The sequence below is a fragment of the Onychomys torridus genome, chromosome 1 (assembly GCF_903995425.1).
Source record: "Onychomys torridus chromosome 1, mOncTor1.1, whole genome shotgun sequence".
Classification (NCBI taxonomy): domain Eukaryota; kingdom Metazoa; phylum Chordata; class Mammalia; order Rodentia; family Cricetidae; genus Onychomys; species Onychomys torridus.
Genome location: NC_050443.1, coordinates 3,232,802 through 3,246,139, shown reverse-complemented (window position 1 = coordinate 3,246,139; position 13,338 = coordinate 3,232,802). Strand labels below are relative to the sequence as shown.

The following is a 13,338-nucleotide window of genomic DNA, read 5'->3' as shown; positions in this document are numbered from 1 at the left end:
AAGAAGAAAAGAAAAAAAAAAAAAAAAAGACCCTATCTCCATTGGACGCTCACTCTGTTAAATCTGGGTGGGAAGTTTCTAGTCTCCATCTGAGGAAGGAGTGTCTGAACTTACCAGTGCCCAGAACAAAGGTATGGAAGGTAGAGAGACCAAGGGGTCAAGGCTTCAGTCTGGAGGGGGTGCACACACACACACACACACACACACACACACACACACACACATACACACACACACACACCAGGCAGCTGTGAGGGGGAAAAACTGTGGTAATGGGGAGCATGACTCAGAAGGCCTGGCAGGGACTGGGCTGCTGCTGTGAGCTCACTGCTGCTTCTCCCAGAGAAGTGCACCTCCCCTTCCCTAGCAATTAATGTCAACTTTGGAGAGGAGGAGCCAGACAGAAGGAGGGGGTCTGGAGGGAGCAGCTGGGAAAGGCATCAGAAAGGAGACAGGCACACAGAAGTCTCGGGCTTTATTAACAAACTGTAAAAAAACAGATGGGCTTGGAGACTGTGCTCCCAGCCCCACCCACTCCTGAAAGATCTGCCCACTTTGGGGGTACACTGTCATAGACTCTAACTCTTTCTCCCCAAATATCCCTTCCAGACCTACAACACACACAGTAGGGGCTTTGTAGAACCAGAACCAGAGAGGGTTTTGTTTATTTGTTTTGTTTTGTTTTTTCCAGTGCATACAGACTAGGAGGCAAGCAGTGGACAGGGTGACCTCTAGTGGTCCCAGAGGACCAAGACGAGTCCCCACTGCACCTGGCAGGTCCACTGTGGGCATGTGAGTCCATCAACCTCAGTGCTCACTGTCAGCCCAGCAGACGGGGTAGACACTGAGGGAGGGGATGGAAAGTGCCTGGCACACAGTAGGTGCTCTCTAGGTGCTGGTTCTCCACCCATCCCCCGAGTGGGAATAGTCTATAATCACAGATCTTTGCCGAATTCTCTCACCAGCATATAGCCCATGCAGCCCCAGCCTCCCTCTGCCTGGTAGCCACAGGCCTCCAGTAACCCTGACACGCCCCAAGCAGCTACAGCTACTGGGACCACGAGCCGGGCCCGAGGTTCCCCCATACTCCCAGCCCAGGCTCGAGCCCGGGATTCAGCAAAGGCCAGCAGCCTCCTGCCCACGCCCCTGCGACGATGCCATCGAGAGACCGAGAGGCGGGTGACTCGGGCTCCGTCCCCCACGTTGGCACCAGGGGCCAGAGCCAGGACTCCACACACATCGCCTGAGCCCCGGACAGCCACCCAGGGCCCCCCCAGGCCGCCGGGCGGAGGCAGAGAACCCCACCGAGCTCGCAGGCCCAGCTTCACAGCGGCCACAGCCAGAAACACGGGCAGCAGGAGGGCCAGGACAAAGGAGGCCAGGACGAAGCGCAAGCCGCTGCTGGCTGCAGCCAGGAGGAGAAGGGCTGGCGGACGAGTCAGAGCGTGGAGGGCCACCCGGTTTTCTGTGTCTTTTACACCAGCCTGTGGGTGGGAGTAGGGACTCAGCCATTCATCACACTGGAACTCCCGAGGAAGGGTTCCCAAGTGGGAAGAGAAGCCAGCTGTTGGGGTAGTTCCAGTCTGACCCAGTGGGTGTGAAGGGCTGAGTGAATGAATGAGGTTTGGAAGGATGGATGGATGATGGATGGATAGATGGAAGGATGGATGGATGATGGATGGATGGATGGATGGATGGATGATGGATGGATGGATGATGGATGGATAGATGGAAGGATGGATGGATGGATGGATGGATGGATGGATGGATAAATGGATGGATGGATGGATGGATGGATGGATGGATGGATGGATTAGAGCCCGGGGCCAGTGAGTCTGGAGGGCATGCTAGGGTAAAGCACCGGATAGGGAAATGAAATTGAGGCCGTGGGCTCTTCGCAGGAGGGTCTGGAGGATGAGAGACCTCTTGTGTGGGGGCTGGTAAGTGGGGCCGACTGGTGGTCAGGAGTTCTGAACATCCAGCCCCCACACCCTCCCAGTTGCTTTAAAAAAAAATAAATAACAGCTGGGGTGTAAATAGGGAGAAGGAACTAGAGAAAAGGGACCAATTAAAAACAGCCGAGGCGAAAATATTCCCCCTTTGGAGGTCCCGGAGCGCAGGCAGGTGGGCGGGGCAGGTGGAACCCACTTTGAAGGTCCCTAAGAAGCTGCGCATGCTCACTGGTGCCCCTGCCAGCCTCTCACCTTCAGCATCTCCAGCACCAGGGGCTTCTCGTCTTCCCTCATCTCCCGCACTGACAGGTGGTTGGGGGCCATCGTAGCCCCCAGGCCGCCGCCCCCCAAGAAGGGAGCTGGCGTCGTGCACCTGCTGAAAACAATTAGGTCTGTGTTAGGTGGGCAACTGAGTCCTCAGAGCCCTGGGAGAAATGGGCTGCAACATTTCCCAGATCACCAAAGGACGCTGGAGCACCGCCAAAGAGGGTTGCCACAGTGTCAGGCCAGGAGCCCCCGTACCCAGCGGGGCTCAAAGTATCCCCGAATCGTGCCCCACTCCGGGGAAGGCATTCAGCCCTGTCTGTAAACCCGCTCCCTCCCCACACTGCAGGAGCCCGTCCTGCAGTGGCTCCCCATCCTGCACAGCAGGAACAGGGCCCTGCAAGCACCTCCACGGGGTTGCTCGAATCCCTTGACAGCAAGGGGGCGCAGGGTCAGGAAGGGGTCACCAGCGGAAGTGACGTCCACACTCCCGACTGGAGGCGGGCCCCGCGCCTTAGCAAATGTTGCCGAGCTTCTCCCACCAGCGGGCAGGGGTTGGCAGTCACGAGGGAACTGCGCGGGCGAGGGAAGAGCTGTGACCTGCTGGAGGCCGGTGGGAGAACCGTGGGGAAAGGGGAGGGGCTGGGGGACAGGGAGGGTTTCTTACCCGGCCTGCCTGTGGAGGGTTAGCACAGCTCCTTCCTGGCCGGCCCTTCGTTGCTAAGCGACCTGAGCATCAGGAGGCGGCGGCTTTGCTTGCGAACCTAGTCTCATTGGTGGCTGGGTCTTTGAGGGAAGGAGTGGAGGCAGTACTGAGCATCCCCATCCCGCAGGGACCTTTATCTCAACACGGTGGCACCTGGGCCATCGTTTGGATCAATAACATCCCTCTATCTACCTTCCAGGAGAGGCGATGGTGAGGCTAACTTATGGGGAAGCAGCATCTGGAATTTGATCCCTAATCCTCCCTGCTATAATGACTATAGTGACACACGCAGCTACACACACGCACACACACACACACCCCTTTAAAAGCTGGGGAAGGGCCAGAGAAACAGCTCGGAGGGTAAAAGCTTGCCAAACGAAAATCCACACGCAGGCTCCCGCACAGTCTGACCTCCACAGGTGTACCCTCCCCCCAACACAAGCAAACTTAACTTCGGATTGGGGAAACCGATCCGCACCCTGGAGAGAAGCAGCTAGCCTCCGAGTACACAGCAAGTCACCTCGGAGCCCGGGGGAAGAATGAAAACCGCCAGGTCCTAGGCAGGGGCTTGCCCATGACTATCCTTTCCCCATGAAAACAAAACCAAGAAGAGACTCTGTCTTTATTAGCAAGCCCAGCCAGCGGCCCCCTTGACTCCCGGGCTGACCCCAGCCCAGCTGAGGAGGACAGTCAAGTGCGGGGTTGGGGAGGACATCCGTGGCAGACAGAGGTACTAGTGGGTCTCTTCAAAACGTGTGTACCAACTGGACCGCAGGCAGAGTCTGCACGATCTGGATAGAGGGCAAACTCTGCGGAGCCATGACCCCCGGGCCAGCCACTGCAGGCACCACTTGTACCATCTGGGAGGTGGGGGCTACCGGCACCCCCACGGGGTTAGAGACCGGGCCAGGTGCCGGTGGGGCCAGGAGCTGCAGCGTCGTGGTGCCTCCTGCAGCGCTGCTACTTTCCAGAACGTCGGTAGCTGGAGCGCTCCGAATGATAAGGAGTTTCTGTCCTGATGGGCCAGTGGCAGCTGGCTCTGTCAGTCCAGGGGAAAGGGTCTCCACCTCCTGCACACACAGCCTGGTCTGCTCGCCGTCTGCTCCACTCAGCACCAGCACACTCTGCAATCCCTCATCTGTCTGCAGCGTTTCAAACACGACATCCTGGACCATGCTGGCACTGGCCTCGCTGTCCCCCACCTCCCCGGGTCCAGGGCTGGTGAGTAGCTCCTCAGCAGTCCCGCTCTGAACCACCAGCAGGTTTGGAGTGTCTGTCGCCACAGCTCCCCCACTGGAATTGGAGACTTGGCCTGTCAGGGGCTGGAGCTGGACTGTAGTCACTTCCTGTGCTGGTTGGAGCTGGACTGTGGTCACTTCCTGTGCAGGCTGGAGTTGGACCGTGGCCACTTCCTGTGCTGGCTGAAGCTGAACCCCACTCACTTCCTGTGGCCCTGTCTCCCCACTCCCTACATTCTGCAGAACAATGAGACTCTGCCCTCCCCCGCTAGCTCCTGCGTTGCCTCCTCCCTGCATCCCCAGACCACTTGGGCCTGGGAACCACACCACCCCTGTCCCCTGTCCCGCTTTTCCCACGGCCCGAGGGCCCTGCTTTGCAGCGCCACTGCCCATACCTCCAGCATTGGCAGGAGGCAGCAGAATGAGCTTGGGAGGTGGAGGCGGTGGAGGAGGGGTAGGGGGATGGACACTGCTAGGGATCAGTTGGAGACCCTGGGCAGTCTGTACCAGGAGAAATGTCTGGGAGTTGGGGACGACTGGGGCCGGGGGCGTAGCCTGGGCTGTGGTCCCAGCTACTTCAAGTGAAAGTGTGGCCTGTAGGTGGGGAAGAACATGAACATCTTGGGCAGCCAGTGGAGTTGGAGCTGCGGCCAATGGGGCAGGGGGCTGTGGTGCAGCGGGGCCGGTGGTGGTGCCCGAAGTTGCTGTGGCTGGGGTGTGCGTCCTCAGATGCCGCTGCAGATAGGCGGCCATGACAAAGCCACGGCCGCAAATGGGACACGCAAAAGGGCGCTCAGCAGAATGGGTGCGCTGGTGCAGCAGCAGGTTGGAGGAGTGCGTGAACGTCTTGGGGCAAAGCGGGCAGCGGAAGGGTCGCTCGCCCGTGTGCACGCGCTGGTGCTGGCGCAGGTTGGACGTCTGTGCAAAGCTCTTGCCACACACGCTACAGGCGTGGGGCCGCTCGCCAGTGTGCACGTGCCGGTGGCGCCGCAGGCACGACGTGTTACGGAAGGCTTTGCCACACTCGTTGCAGGCATAGGGCCGCTCGCCTGAGTGCAGTCGCAGATGGTACTGGTAGTGGGACGACCACTTGAAGGTGAGGCCACACTGGCCACAGGTAAAGGCTCGCAGGCCCGTGTGCACACGCTGGTGGATGGCCAGCAGAGAGGACCGCTTAAAGGCTTTGCCACACTCCCCGCACTGGTAGGGCCGCTCGCCTGTGTGGTCCCGCAAGTGGTAGCGCAGCCCGGAAGAACCCTTGAAGGCCTTACCACACTCGGCACACTTGTATGGCCGCTCTGCGGAAACAGAGGCCGGTGCGGGTGGAGGGGGAGCAGGGGTGGCTGGGGCTAGCGGCTCCTGGGGACAGGTGACCTCCGCAGCCTCAGCCTGGGGGGGCGGGCGTCCTGCTGCCGCCTCCTCCACGTGGCACTGCTGGTGAGCCAACAGGCTAGCCAGCTGTGGGAAGGCGCCGTCACAGCTGCCACAGCGAAAGGCCTGTCCACTGGCCGCGCCATGGCTGTGCTGGTGGCGGGACAGGCCGGCCACGGTCCGGAAGGACTTCCCGCAAGGCAGGCAGGCAAAGTTGGGGGGGCCTGCGGTGGCAGGCGGGGGCTGGGGCAGAGGGGGGTCGGCTTGGGGCAGCTCGGCAGGCGTATCCTGGGGCTGGGCAGCCACGGCGGGGCCCGGGCACGGCTGGTGCTCCAAGAGCAGCTCCTCGCTGCTGAAGCCCTGCTCACAGCCATCGCAGCGGTACACCAGCTCCACCGTGGTCTCGGCAGCAGCCAGAAAGAGCTCGGGCACCACGGGCGGGGGCAGAGGGGGCGGGGCTTGGGGTGCAGGCGGACTGCGGGGCTGCAGGTAGGCATCAGAGACCAGGACCTTGGTGCTGGCGCCGCTGGTCTCCCCTGCAGGGGTGGGGGTGGAGCCGGGGGCGGGGCCGTGGGTGCGATGGTGCAGCAGCAGATTGGAGGAGTGGGTGAAGGTCTTGGGACAGAGCGGACAACGAAATGGGCGCTCCCCCGTGTGCACCCGCTGGTGCTGGCGCAGATTGGTACTCTGTGTGAAGCTCTTGCCGCAAATGCCACAGGTGTAAGGGCGTTCCCCGGTGTGCACGTGCCGGTGGCGCCGCAGGCTGGAGGAGTTCTTGAAAGCCTTGGGGCAGTCGGGGCACGGGTAGGGCCGCTCTCCCGTATGCTGTCGCAAGTGGTACTGGTAGTGGGATGACCACTTGAAAGCCAGGCCACACTGGGCGCAGGTGAAGGCCCGCAGGCCCGTGTGCACGCTGCGGTGGATCTGCAGCAGGGAGGAGCGCTTGAAGGCTTTGGGGCAGTCGGGGCACTGATAGGGCCGCTCGCCTGTGTGGCCCCGCTGGTGGTAGAGGAGAGCTGAGGAACCCTTGAAGGCTTTGGGGCAGTCCGGGCACTTATAGGGCCGTTCTCCCGTGTGCGTGCGCTGATGGTGCAGGAGCCGGGATGACCACCGGAACGACTTGCCACACTCCCCGCACTCATACTGGGCAGCAGGGGTGGGTGCCGGGGCAGTGGGGCCTGGCTTTTCCCCGGTCCCCTCCGTGGTGGATGCTGGTGCCATGTCCACGTGGGAGCCGGCCATCACACCTGGTGGAAGGATTCTGATCAGAGTGGGCTACCACTGGCCCTCATCACCACTCACTCTGGCTCTTCAAGGAACAGGGCAGCCTCTCCACATCACCCACCCTCTAGGGGCTCTTCCTTAGTGATAGAGCTTCCAACTGCCTAGGTTTAACACACATTATCACAGACTAAGAGAAATAATGGGGTATCCAGGGTGTCAACGTCTCAGCAAACTGCAACTAGGTGGCCAGCCCCTCTGGGGAGCAAAGAGATCCAAGAAGGGGTGATCTCTAGATGGAGCACTGCCTTCCTAAGGACACTGGTCCTCTGATGTCAGCGCCTTAGAAGACTCTGGCTTTGCTTCCTGAAGACTTACTCCTTACCTTTCTCCGCCTCAACACGTGTCCCCACTCAGTGATCAGCGCCTCAAGCACCCCACTCCACCACCCACTGCCCCCACTCCCTCTTGGGTCCCCCGAATCCTAGTGATGACTTCCTGTTCCCACAGGATCTACAACCTCCTCCATTACGCCATCACTGCCAACATGCCCTGGCACACCGGCCCTGCACACAGCCCGCCTGTCTCACTGTGCACACTTGTGAGCACTCCCCGTGTGCCTCTGGACCCACCCAGCACTCTCTCTGGCCCTCCACTCCTAGTGCTAACCCCAGACATGTTCCCTCCCCACTGGATCCTCTTGCTCCCCTGTTCTCAGAGGGGACCTTGCTTCCGATCAGGCCCTGTGATGACCGGAAAAAGAACAGCAATCAGAACAGAACACCCTCATGCACCGACCACTGGACCAGCGGTTCCCAACTGAGCCAACTGTCATCCCGCTCAGGGAACATCTTGTGATGCCTGCAGACACTGTGGCTTGTCTGTCACGTGCGGGGACAGGGGTGCTTCTCAACACCCTACAGTGCACAGGGTGAACCCCCACAAAGATCCAGCTCAAAATTGCAGCAACACAAGACGGAGAAACTGCAGGATTCGCCAACACACGCTTCCCCATGCCGTGGCCTCCGACCTCCTGGGGCATCCTCATTTGCTTCAACTAGACCATTCCCAGCAGCAAAGACAAGACACAACACCCTTGCTTTGGTTCCCTCCAGCCCTCCACTGGTCCAGAGTCAACCTGCCCTTCCCTCTGGAACCGCCTCAGTCACCTGCAGTCCCCACGCACCCCAGCCCCATGCTGCTGGGTCCTCCCTGCAGGCATACATCCTAGCTTCAGATGGCTGTCTCCTTCCTGTCACCATCTCGGCCTTTGGGCTGGATCCTTCTAAACCTGGAGGTTGAGTCAGAGCTCAGTCAAGAATGGCTGGTCTTTCTATCTGCCCCTCTCTCTGGAAGCCCTTGCCCCCTCCTAAGACTCCATAATTTATAAAAAAAAAAAAAAAAAAAAAAAAAAAAATTAAAAAAGGACTCCAAAAATATAACTCTACTTAAGACTCTCCTTTGCGCCTCATGCTTCGTGCACTGTGCCTAAGACACCTCACACTTAACCAAAATCTAACTCCAGGTTTGTATCTCCTTCTATGCCCTCCTAGCGAATATTTAAAAGTAGGGCTGGAGAGGTAGCTCAATAGACGGACGTGTGCCTGCCCAACACACACACACACACAGCCCTAGGTCTGGACCCAGCACGGCCTCCACTGGGTGTGCTAACACAGAAGGTCGAGGCCAGCCTGGGTAGCAGTCACACCTGTGTGAGCAGAAGACAACCCCTTAGAGCAGCCTGCTGAATGCTCACAACTGGTGCCCTTCTCCCCCCCTGGTGCTGGTGGCCTCCAGTCCCTCTGGCCTTCAACCAGGCAGGGAGAGCTACCCCCAGCTTGGGGCTCCAGCCTCGTGCCCCTTCTCCGCACCGTCCACGGTCTACTGTCTCCTCAGACACCTCCTCAGACCACCCTACTTAATCACTTCAGCACTCGCTGCTCTCCGCATACCTCCATGTCCTCCCTTCTTCATGGGGCTCATCACCTTTCGCTACACAGGCAGGATTTTTCAACCTCAGCACAGAGAGTTGAGGATGGGTCATTCTTTGTCAGAGGGGCTGGCTCATGCATTGTTGGGTGTTTGGCAGGATTCCTGACCTGTCAACCCGATGGAGGCCACTGGCAGCAAAAACAGGAACTAGTTTGACCCTTCCTTAGCAAATCCTCAACTCACTGCTACAGTGTCCCCCCCAAGCTCTCTCGCTGCCTCTTTTATTCTGATGTCTGCACCATGTAAACAGGGAACCCCTTTCTTGTCCACTGTGCATCCCAGCATCTACCAGCTGAGTGCATGCTCAGTAAATACAGTCCGAGCGAACAGGGACGAGGCTATGGAGGATTTCTGTTTTTAAAGAATGGCCAACGGGCTATGAAGGGTTCCTTTATTAAAGGATGGGCGTCTCTTTCACCATGTGAGGGACTAATGAGCTTAAGAAACGGCATGTGTCTTTTGAGAGATCAGGCCGCATCTTTTAACACAAGATGCCCAAAGGAACAGAGGGACCCAGCTGAGCAGCGGGAGTCCCCTTTAAAAGGCTGGGCTTAATGCTCTTGGGGCTTGGGGTGTAGCTGGATTGTTAGTTAATGACTGGCATGCATGAAGCTCTGGATTGCCAGTACAGCAGAAAACCAGGCCTCTAATCCCAGAACACAGGGGGTTGAGGAAGGCATCCTTGAAGGCTAAACAGTGAATCTAAGGGCATCCTGAGCTACATGAGACTTTGGGGAAAAAAGGTTAAACACCTGTCTCTATCTTTGTACAGATATTCTAGGGACCAGCAGGATTACGAAACTTTTCCTTCAATGTCTGGGAAACTGTCACCCGCTTTTAAGGAAAAAAATCCTCTTTTAAGAGAAAGGGGAGGAAAAAGAAAAGACATGAATCTTTGCAAAAAAAAAAAAAAAGCCTAGCTAAACGCAGTGCCCTTCCCCTTTAAGAGGGAGGGGCCGGCCTCACCGACTACAGATCGGAGGCGAAAGGGCGACTTTCCCTTTAAGACGCCCCTTCCGGTTTCCCGCTCGCCGTTTCCCCAACGACTCCGCCCTCCGGCCCTTCCCCCACCCCGCCCTCCGGTCTCTCACCTGTGGCCCCGGTCTGGGAGGGGGATCCGGGAGAACCCCAGAGCCTCCCCGCGGGGGCTGACGGGAAGCGGGGCCCGGCACAGCGCTGCGGGAGCCGCGGCCCGGGAGGGGGCGGGGGCGCGCTCCCTCCCCACGGCCCCCGGCGCGAGCCACTCAACCTTTATCGGCGGCCACTCGCGCACACAAACCCCGCCGCCGCCGCCGTGCGTCATGACGCAGCGCGCCGCTCCCAGCGCGGCCCCGCCCACCGCTGGGGCGCTCCGGGTGCCGGGTCTGTGCTTGGGGGTCCTGGCCTGCGGCGTGTGTGCGTGTGCGTGTGCGTGTGTGCGGGCTCGGTCCCGGTTCTCTCCTGCTGGAGAGGACTCGCTCAGACGCGGGAAACTGAGGCACGCAACCCTCCTGCATGGCCTGGGTCTCAAGCCTGCTTTCTACCTCCTGCCTGCTGGCACCTGCGGTGTGGGTCATGCTGGCTTTCTCAGCGTGATGACATCGAGACAGATTGGTTTTTGTTGCTTTAGTTCTTTTCTTTTTTTCCCCTTTTTTGAGGCCACGGGCTCATGTAGGTTGTTCAGTGTGCAGCCCAGGCTGGCCTTGAACTCATAATCCTCATGCCTCCGCCTCCCCAGAGCTGGGGTTTCGAGCGTGTTCCTGCACGCTCAGTTGAGATGAGTCTGGGCTTTGGTTGGTTGCTGTTCTTGAGAGCATCCTGTGCGTTGTAGTGTGGTCAGCCGGAATTCCAGTCTGTGCCCACTGGTTACCGGTGGAACGGCCCTATGCACGCACACAGTGTCAGCCCCAGTTCTTTGAGGCGCTCCAGCAATCCACTAGTTCAAAGGCAGGTACTGCAAGTACTCTGGGACTGTGGACCTCTCACACACACACCCCGCTGGTACCACACTGGACTTGATTTCCTAGTTCTCCTACCTCTATCTCCCAAGTGCCGGGGTTACAGGGGTGCACCACCACAATGGGCTTCTACGGGTTATTCTCTACTTACTCAAAAGACCCTTTATCTCTAACCCATCTCTGCCTAGCTCTTGGCTGGAAAGATCCATGGTAACCAGGGTCCTCTTGTCGGTTGCAAGGGGACAGACAGCTCCACACTGCCGTTGTTCAGCAGTATAAGGAGTGCCCCTAGACCCGTGGTTCTCAACCTTCCTAACACTGCGACATTTTAATCACTTTGTGGTGACCCCCAACCAAAAAATATTGCATTGCTACTTCATAACTGGATGTCAACATGTAAAAGATTACAGATAGATCCATCTCTGCCACCAAGCACAAAACTCAACTCCAAGGGGATCAAAGACCTCAACGTAAATGCAGTTACACTGAACTTGATAGAAGAGAAAGTAGGTAGTACTCTTGAATGCATGGGCACAGGAGATCACTTCCTAAATATAACACCAGCAGCACAGACACTGAGCACAACAATTAATAAATGGGACCACTTGAAACTGAGAAGCTTTTGTAGGGCAAAAGACACGGTCAATAAAACAAAATGACAGTCTATAGAATGGGAAAAGATCTTAACCAACCTCACATCTGACAGAGGGCTGATATCCAGAATATATAAAGAACTCAAGAAATTAGACATCAAAATGCCCAACAGTCCAATTAAAAAATGGGCTAAAGAGCTAAACAGAGAATTCTCAAAACAAGAATCACAAATAGCTGAAAGACATTTAAGGAAATGCTCAACATCTCTAGTCATCAGAGAAATGCAAATCAAAATGACTGTGAGATACCACCTTACACCTGTCAGAATGGCTAAGATCAAAAACACTGAAGACAGCTTATGTTGGAGAGGATGTGGAGCAAGGGGAACACTGCTCCACTGTTGGTAGGAATGCAAACTTGTACAAACACTGTGGAAATCAGTATGGCAGTTTCTTAGAAAATTGGGAATCGATCTACCTCAAGACCCAGCCATACCACTCTTGGGCATATACCCAAGGAATGCTCAATCATACTACAAAGATACATGCTTAACTAAGTTCATAGCAGCATTATTCATAATAGCCAGAACCTGAAACAACCTAGATGCCCGTCAACTGAAGAATGGATAAAGAAAATATGGTACATATACACAATGGAGTATTACTCAGCAGAGAAAAACAATGATATCATTAAGTTTGCAGGCAAATGGATGGAACTAGAAAAGATCATCCTGTGTGAGGTAACCTAGACTCAGAAAGACAAACTTGGTATGTCCTCACTCATAGGAGGATACTAGATATAAAGCAAAGGACAATCAGACTGCAACCCACAGATCCAGGGAGGCTACCTGACGGGGGGACCCTAGGATGACTGTGGCTTATAATAAGTTTGGTTTTACCCCATCACTGGGCAAGATATAGTGAAACATTTCACTATTAGGATAAGAATTTGTACTGTAACAAGCTGATAATAGAAAAATAAATACATTAATAATAATAATTTTTAAAAGCCCCTTTGAATAAAGCTCTGGGCATGACTGGGTATTATTGATCCAGGGCCCTCCCAAAGCTATCCTGTATCTGCCTTTCTTATCCCCCGCCTCTTTGAGACAGGGTTTCTCTGTGTAGTTTTGGTGCTTGTCCTGGAACTCACTCTGTAGACCAGGCTGGCCTCGAACTCACAGAGATCCTCCTGGCTCTGCCTCCCGAGTGCTGGCCATACTTTCAGGAGGGGAGCCTAAAATCTTTTTAGATTATGGACTAGCCTATAGAAAAATGTCTGCCGTAAATCGTTCATATGTATAATTCAGCTATTATTTGGCTTAAAAGGATTTATTGGGAAATGTTATCATTTACACTCTTTTCTACAGAGAAAATATTTTACTGTTTAAAATAACCCTGGACTGTTAAATTATAACTTGTTTTTATGTGCAGGCTATCTGAGTATTATTTCTCCTGAAGTTGTACATAAAATGTTTTTACATTTTTAAGAAAAGGTCAAAAAATATTTCATTGCTACAACATGACTTTGGTTTGCTACAGTTACTAAACGGAATATAAATATCTGACATTCGGGATATCTGATATGTGACCCCTGTGGGGGTAGCGGCCCATAAATTGAGAACCGCTGCCATAGTCTTTTAGAGACCTCAAATTAGGACAAACGAGATGTGCCTTGGAGTCTGTAAGGAATTTCACAACTACAGCCAGTGTATGAAACGGATTTAGTGACTTTTTTGTTGTTGTTATGTTTGGTTTGGTTTTCGAAACAGGGTTTCTCTGTGGAACAGTCCTGGCTGTCCTGGAATTCACTCTGTAGCCAGGCTGGCCTTGAACTCAGAGCTCTTTCTACCTCTGCCTCCCAAGTGCTGGGATTAAAGGCGTGTGCCACCACCACCTGGCGGATTTTGTGACTTTTTTTTTTTTTTTTCAGAGCTGAGGACGGACCCCAGGGCCTTGCGCTTGCTAGGCAAGCGCTCTACCAATGAGCTAAATCCCCAACCCCGGATTTGGTGACTTTTTTTTTTTTTTTTTAAGATTTATTTGTTTATTATGTATATGGAA

At 55.6% G+C, this 13,338-nt stretch overlaps 2 protein-coding genes across 5 annotated transcripts; both read right to left on the bottom strand.

The window, feature by feature from the left end:
- Positions 1-458: 458 nt before the first annotated feature.
- Positions 459-3,465, bottom strand: Nat14 (N-acetyltransferase 14 (putative)). Of its 3 annotated transcripts, none has more exons than XM_036196446.1 (3): positions 2,884-3,465; positions 2,205-2,325; positions 459-1,484 (listed from the first exon to the last, which is right to left on the bottom strand). In XM_036196446.1, the coding sequence occupies exons 2-3, from the start codon at positions 2,274-2,276 to the stop codon at positions 936-938; spliced, it is 621 nt and encodes a 206-aa protein (XP_036052339.1). In that variant the 5' UTR covers positions 2,277-2,325; positions 2,884-3,465; the 3' UTR covers positions 459-935. The 3 variants fall into 3 exon arrangements, with proteins under 3 accessions (XP_036052339.1, XP_036052323.1, XP_036052331.1); XM_036196430.1 differs by lacking the exon at positions 2,884-3,465 and adding an exon at positions 2,624-2,842 and having other exon boundaries at positions 2,205-2,328; XM_036196438.1 differs by lacking the exon at positions 2,884-3,465 and adding an exon at positions 2,624-2,842.
- A 64-nt stretch (positions 3,466-3,529) lies between these two features.
- On the bottom strand, positions 3,530-10,021 carry Znf628 (zinc finger protein 628). Of its 2 annotated transcripts, none has more exons than XM_036196417.1 (2): positions 9,836-10,021; positions 3,530-6,778 (listed from the first exon to the last, which is right to left on the bottom strand). In XM_036196417.1, the coding sequence occupies exon 2, from the start codon at positions 6,771-6,773 to the stop codon at positions 3,669-3,671; it is 3,105 nt and encodes a 1,034-aa protein (XP_036052310.1). In that variant the 5' UTR covers positions 6,774-6,778; positions 9,836-10,021; the 3' UTR covers positions 3,530-3,668. The 2 variants fall into 2 exon arrangements, with proteins under 2 accessions (XP_036052310.1, XP_036052300.1); XM_036196407.1 differs by lacking the exon at positions 9,836-10,021 and adding an exon at positions 8,705-8,762.
- Positions 10,022-13,338: the final 3,317 nt, after the last annotated feature.

What these genes read in the sequence shown, in the direction of transcription:
- Nat14 (XM_036196446.1), bottom strand. Translation starts at nt 2,276, where the DNA reads ATGGCCCCCAACCACCTGTCAGTGCGGGAGATGAGGGAAGACGAGAAG. An exon ending in TGGTGCTGGAGATGCTGAAG is followed by an intron (nt 1,485 to 2,204) that starts GTGAGAGGCTGG and finishes TCCCACCCACAG; the next exon opens with GCTGGTGTAAAAGACACAGA.
- Znf628 (XM_036196407.1), bottom strand. Translation starts at nt 8,735, where the DNA reads ATGAGCCCCATGAAGAAGGGAGGACATGGAG. An exon ending in GAAGAAGGGAGGACATGGAG is followed by an intron (nt 6,779 to 8,704) that starts GTATGCGGAGAG and finishes TCCTTCCACCAG; the next exon opens with GTGTGATGGCCGGCTCCCAC.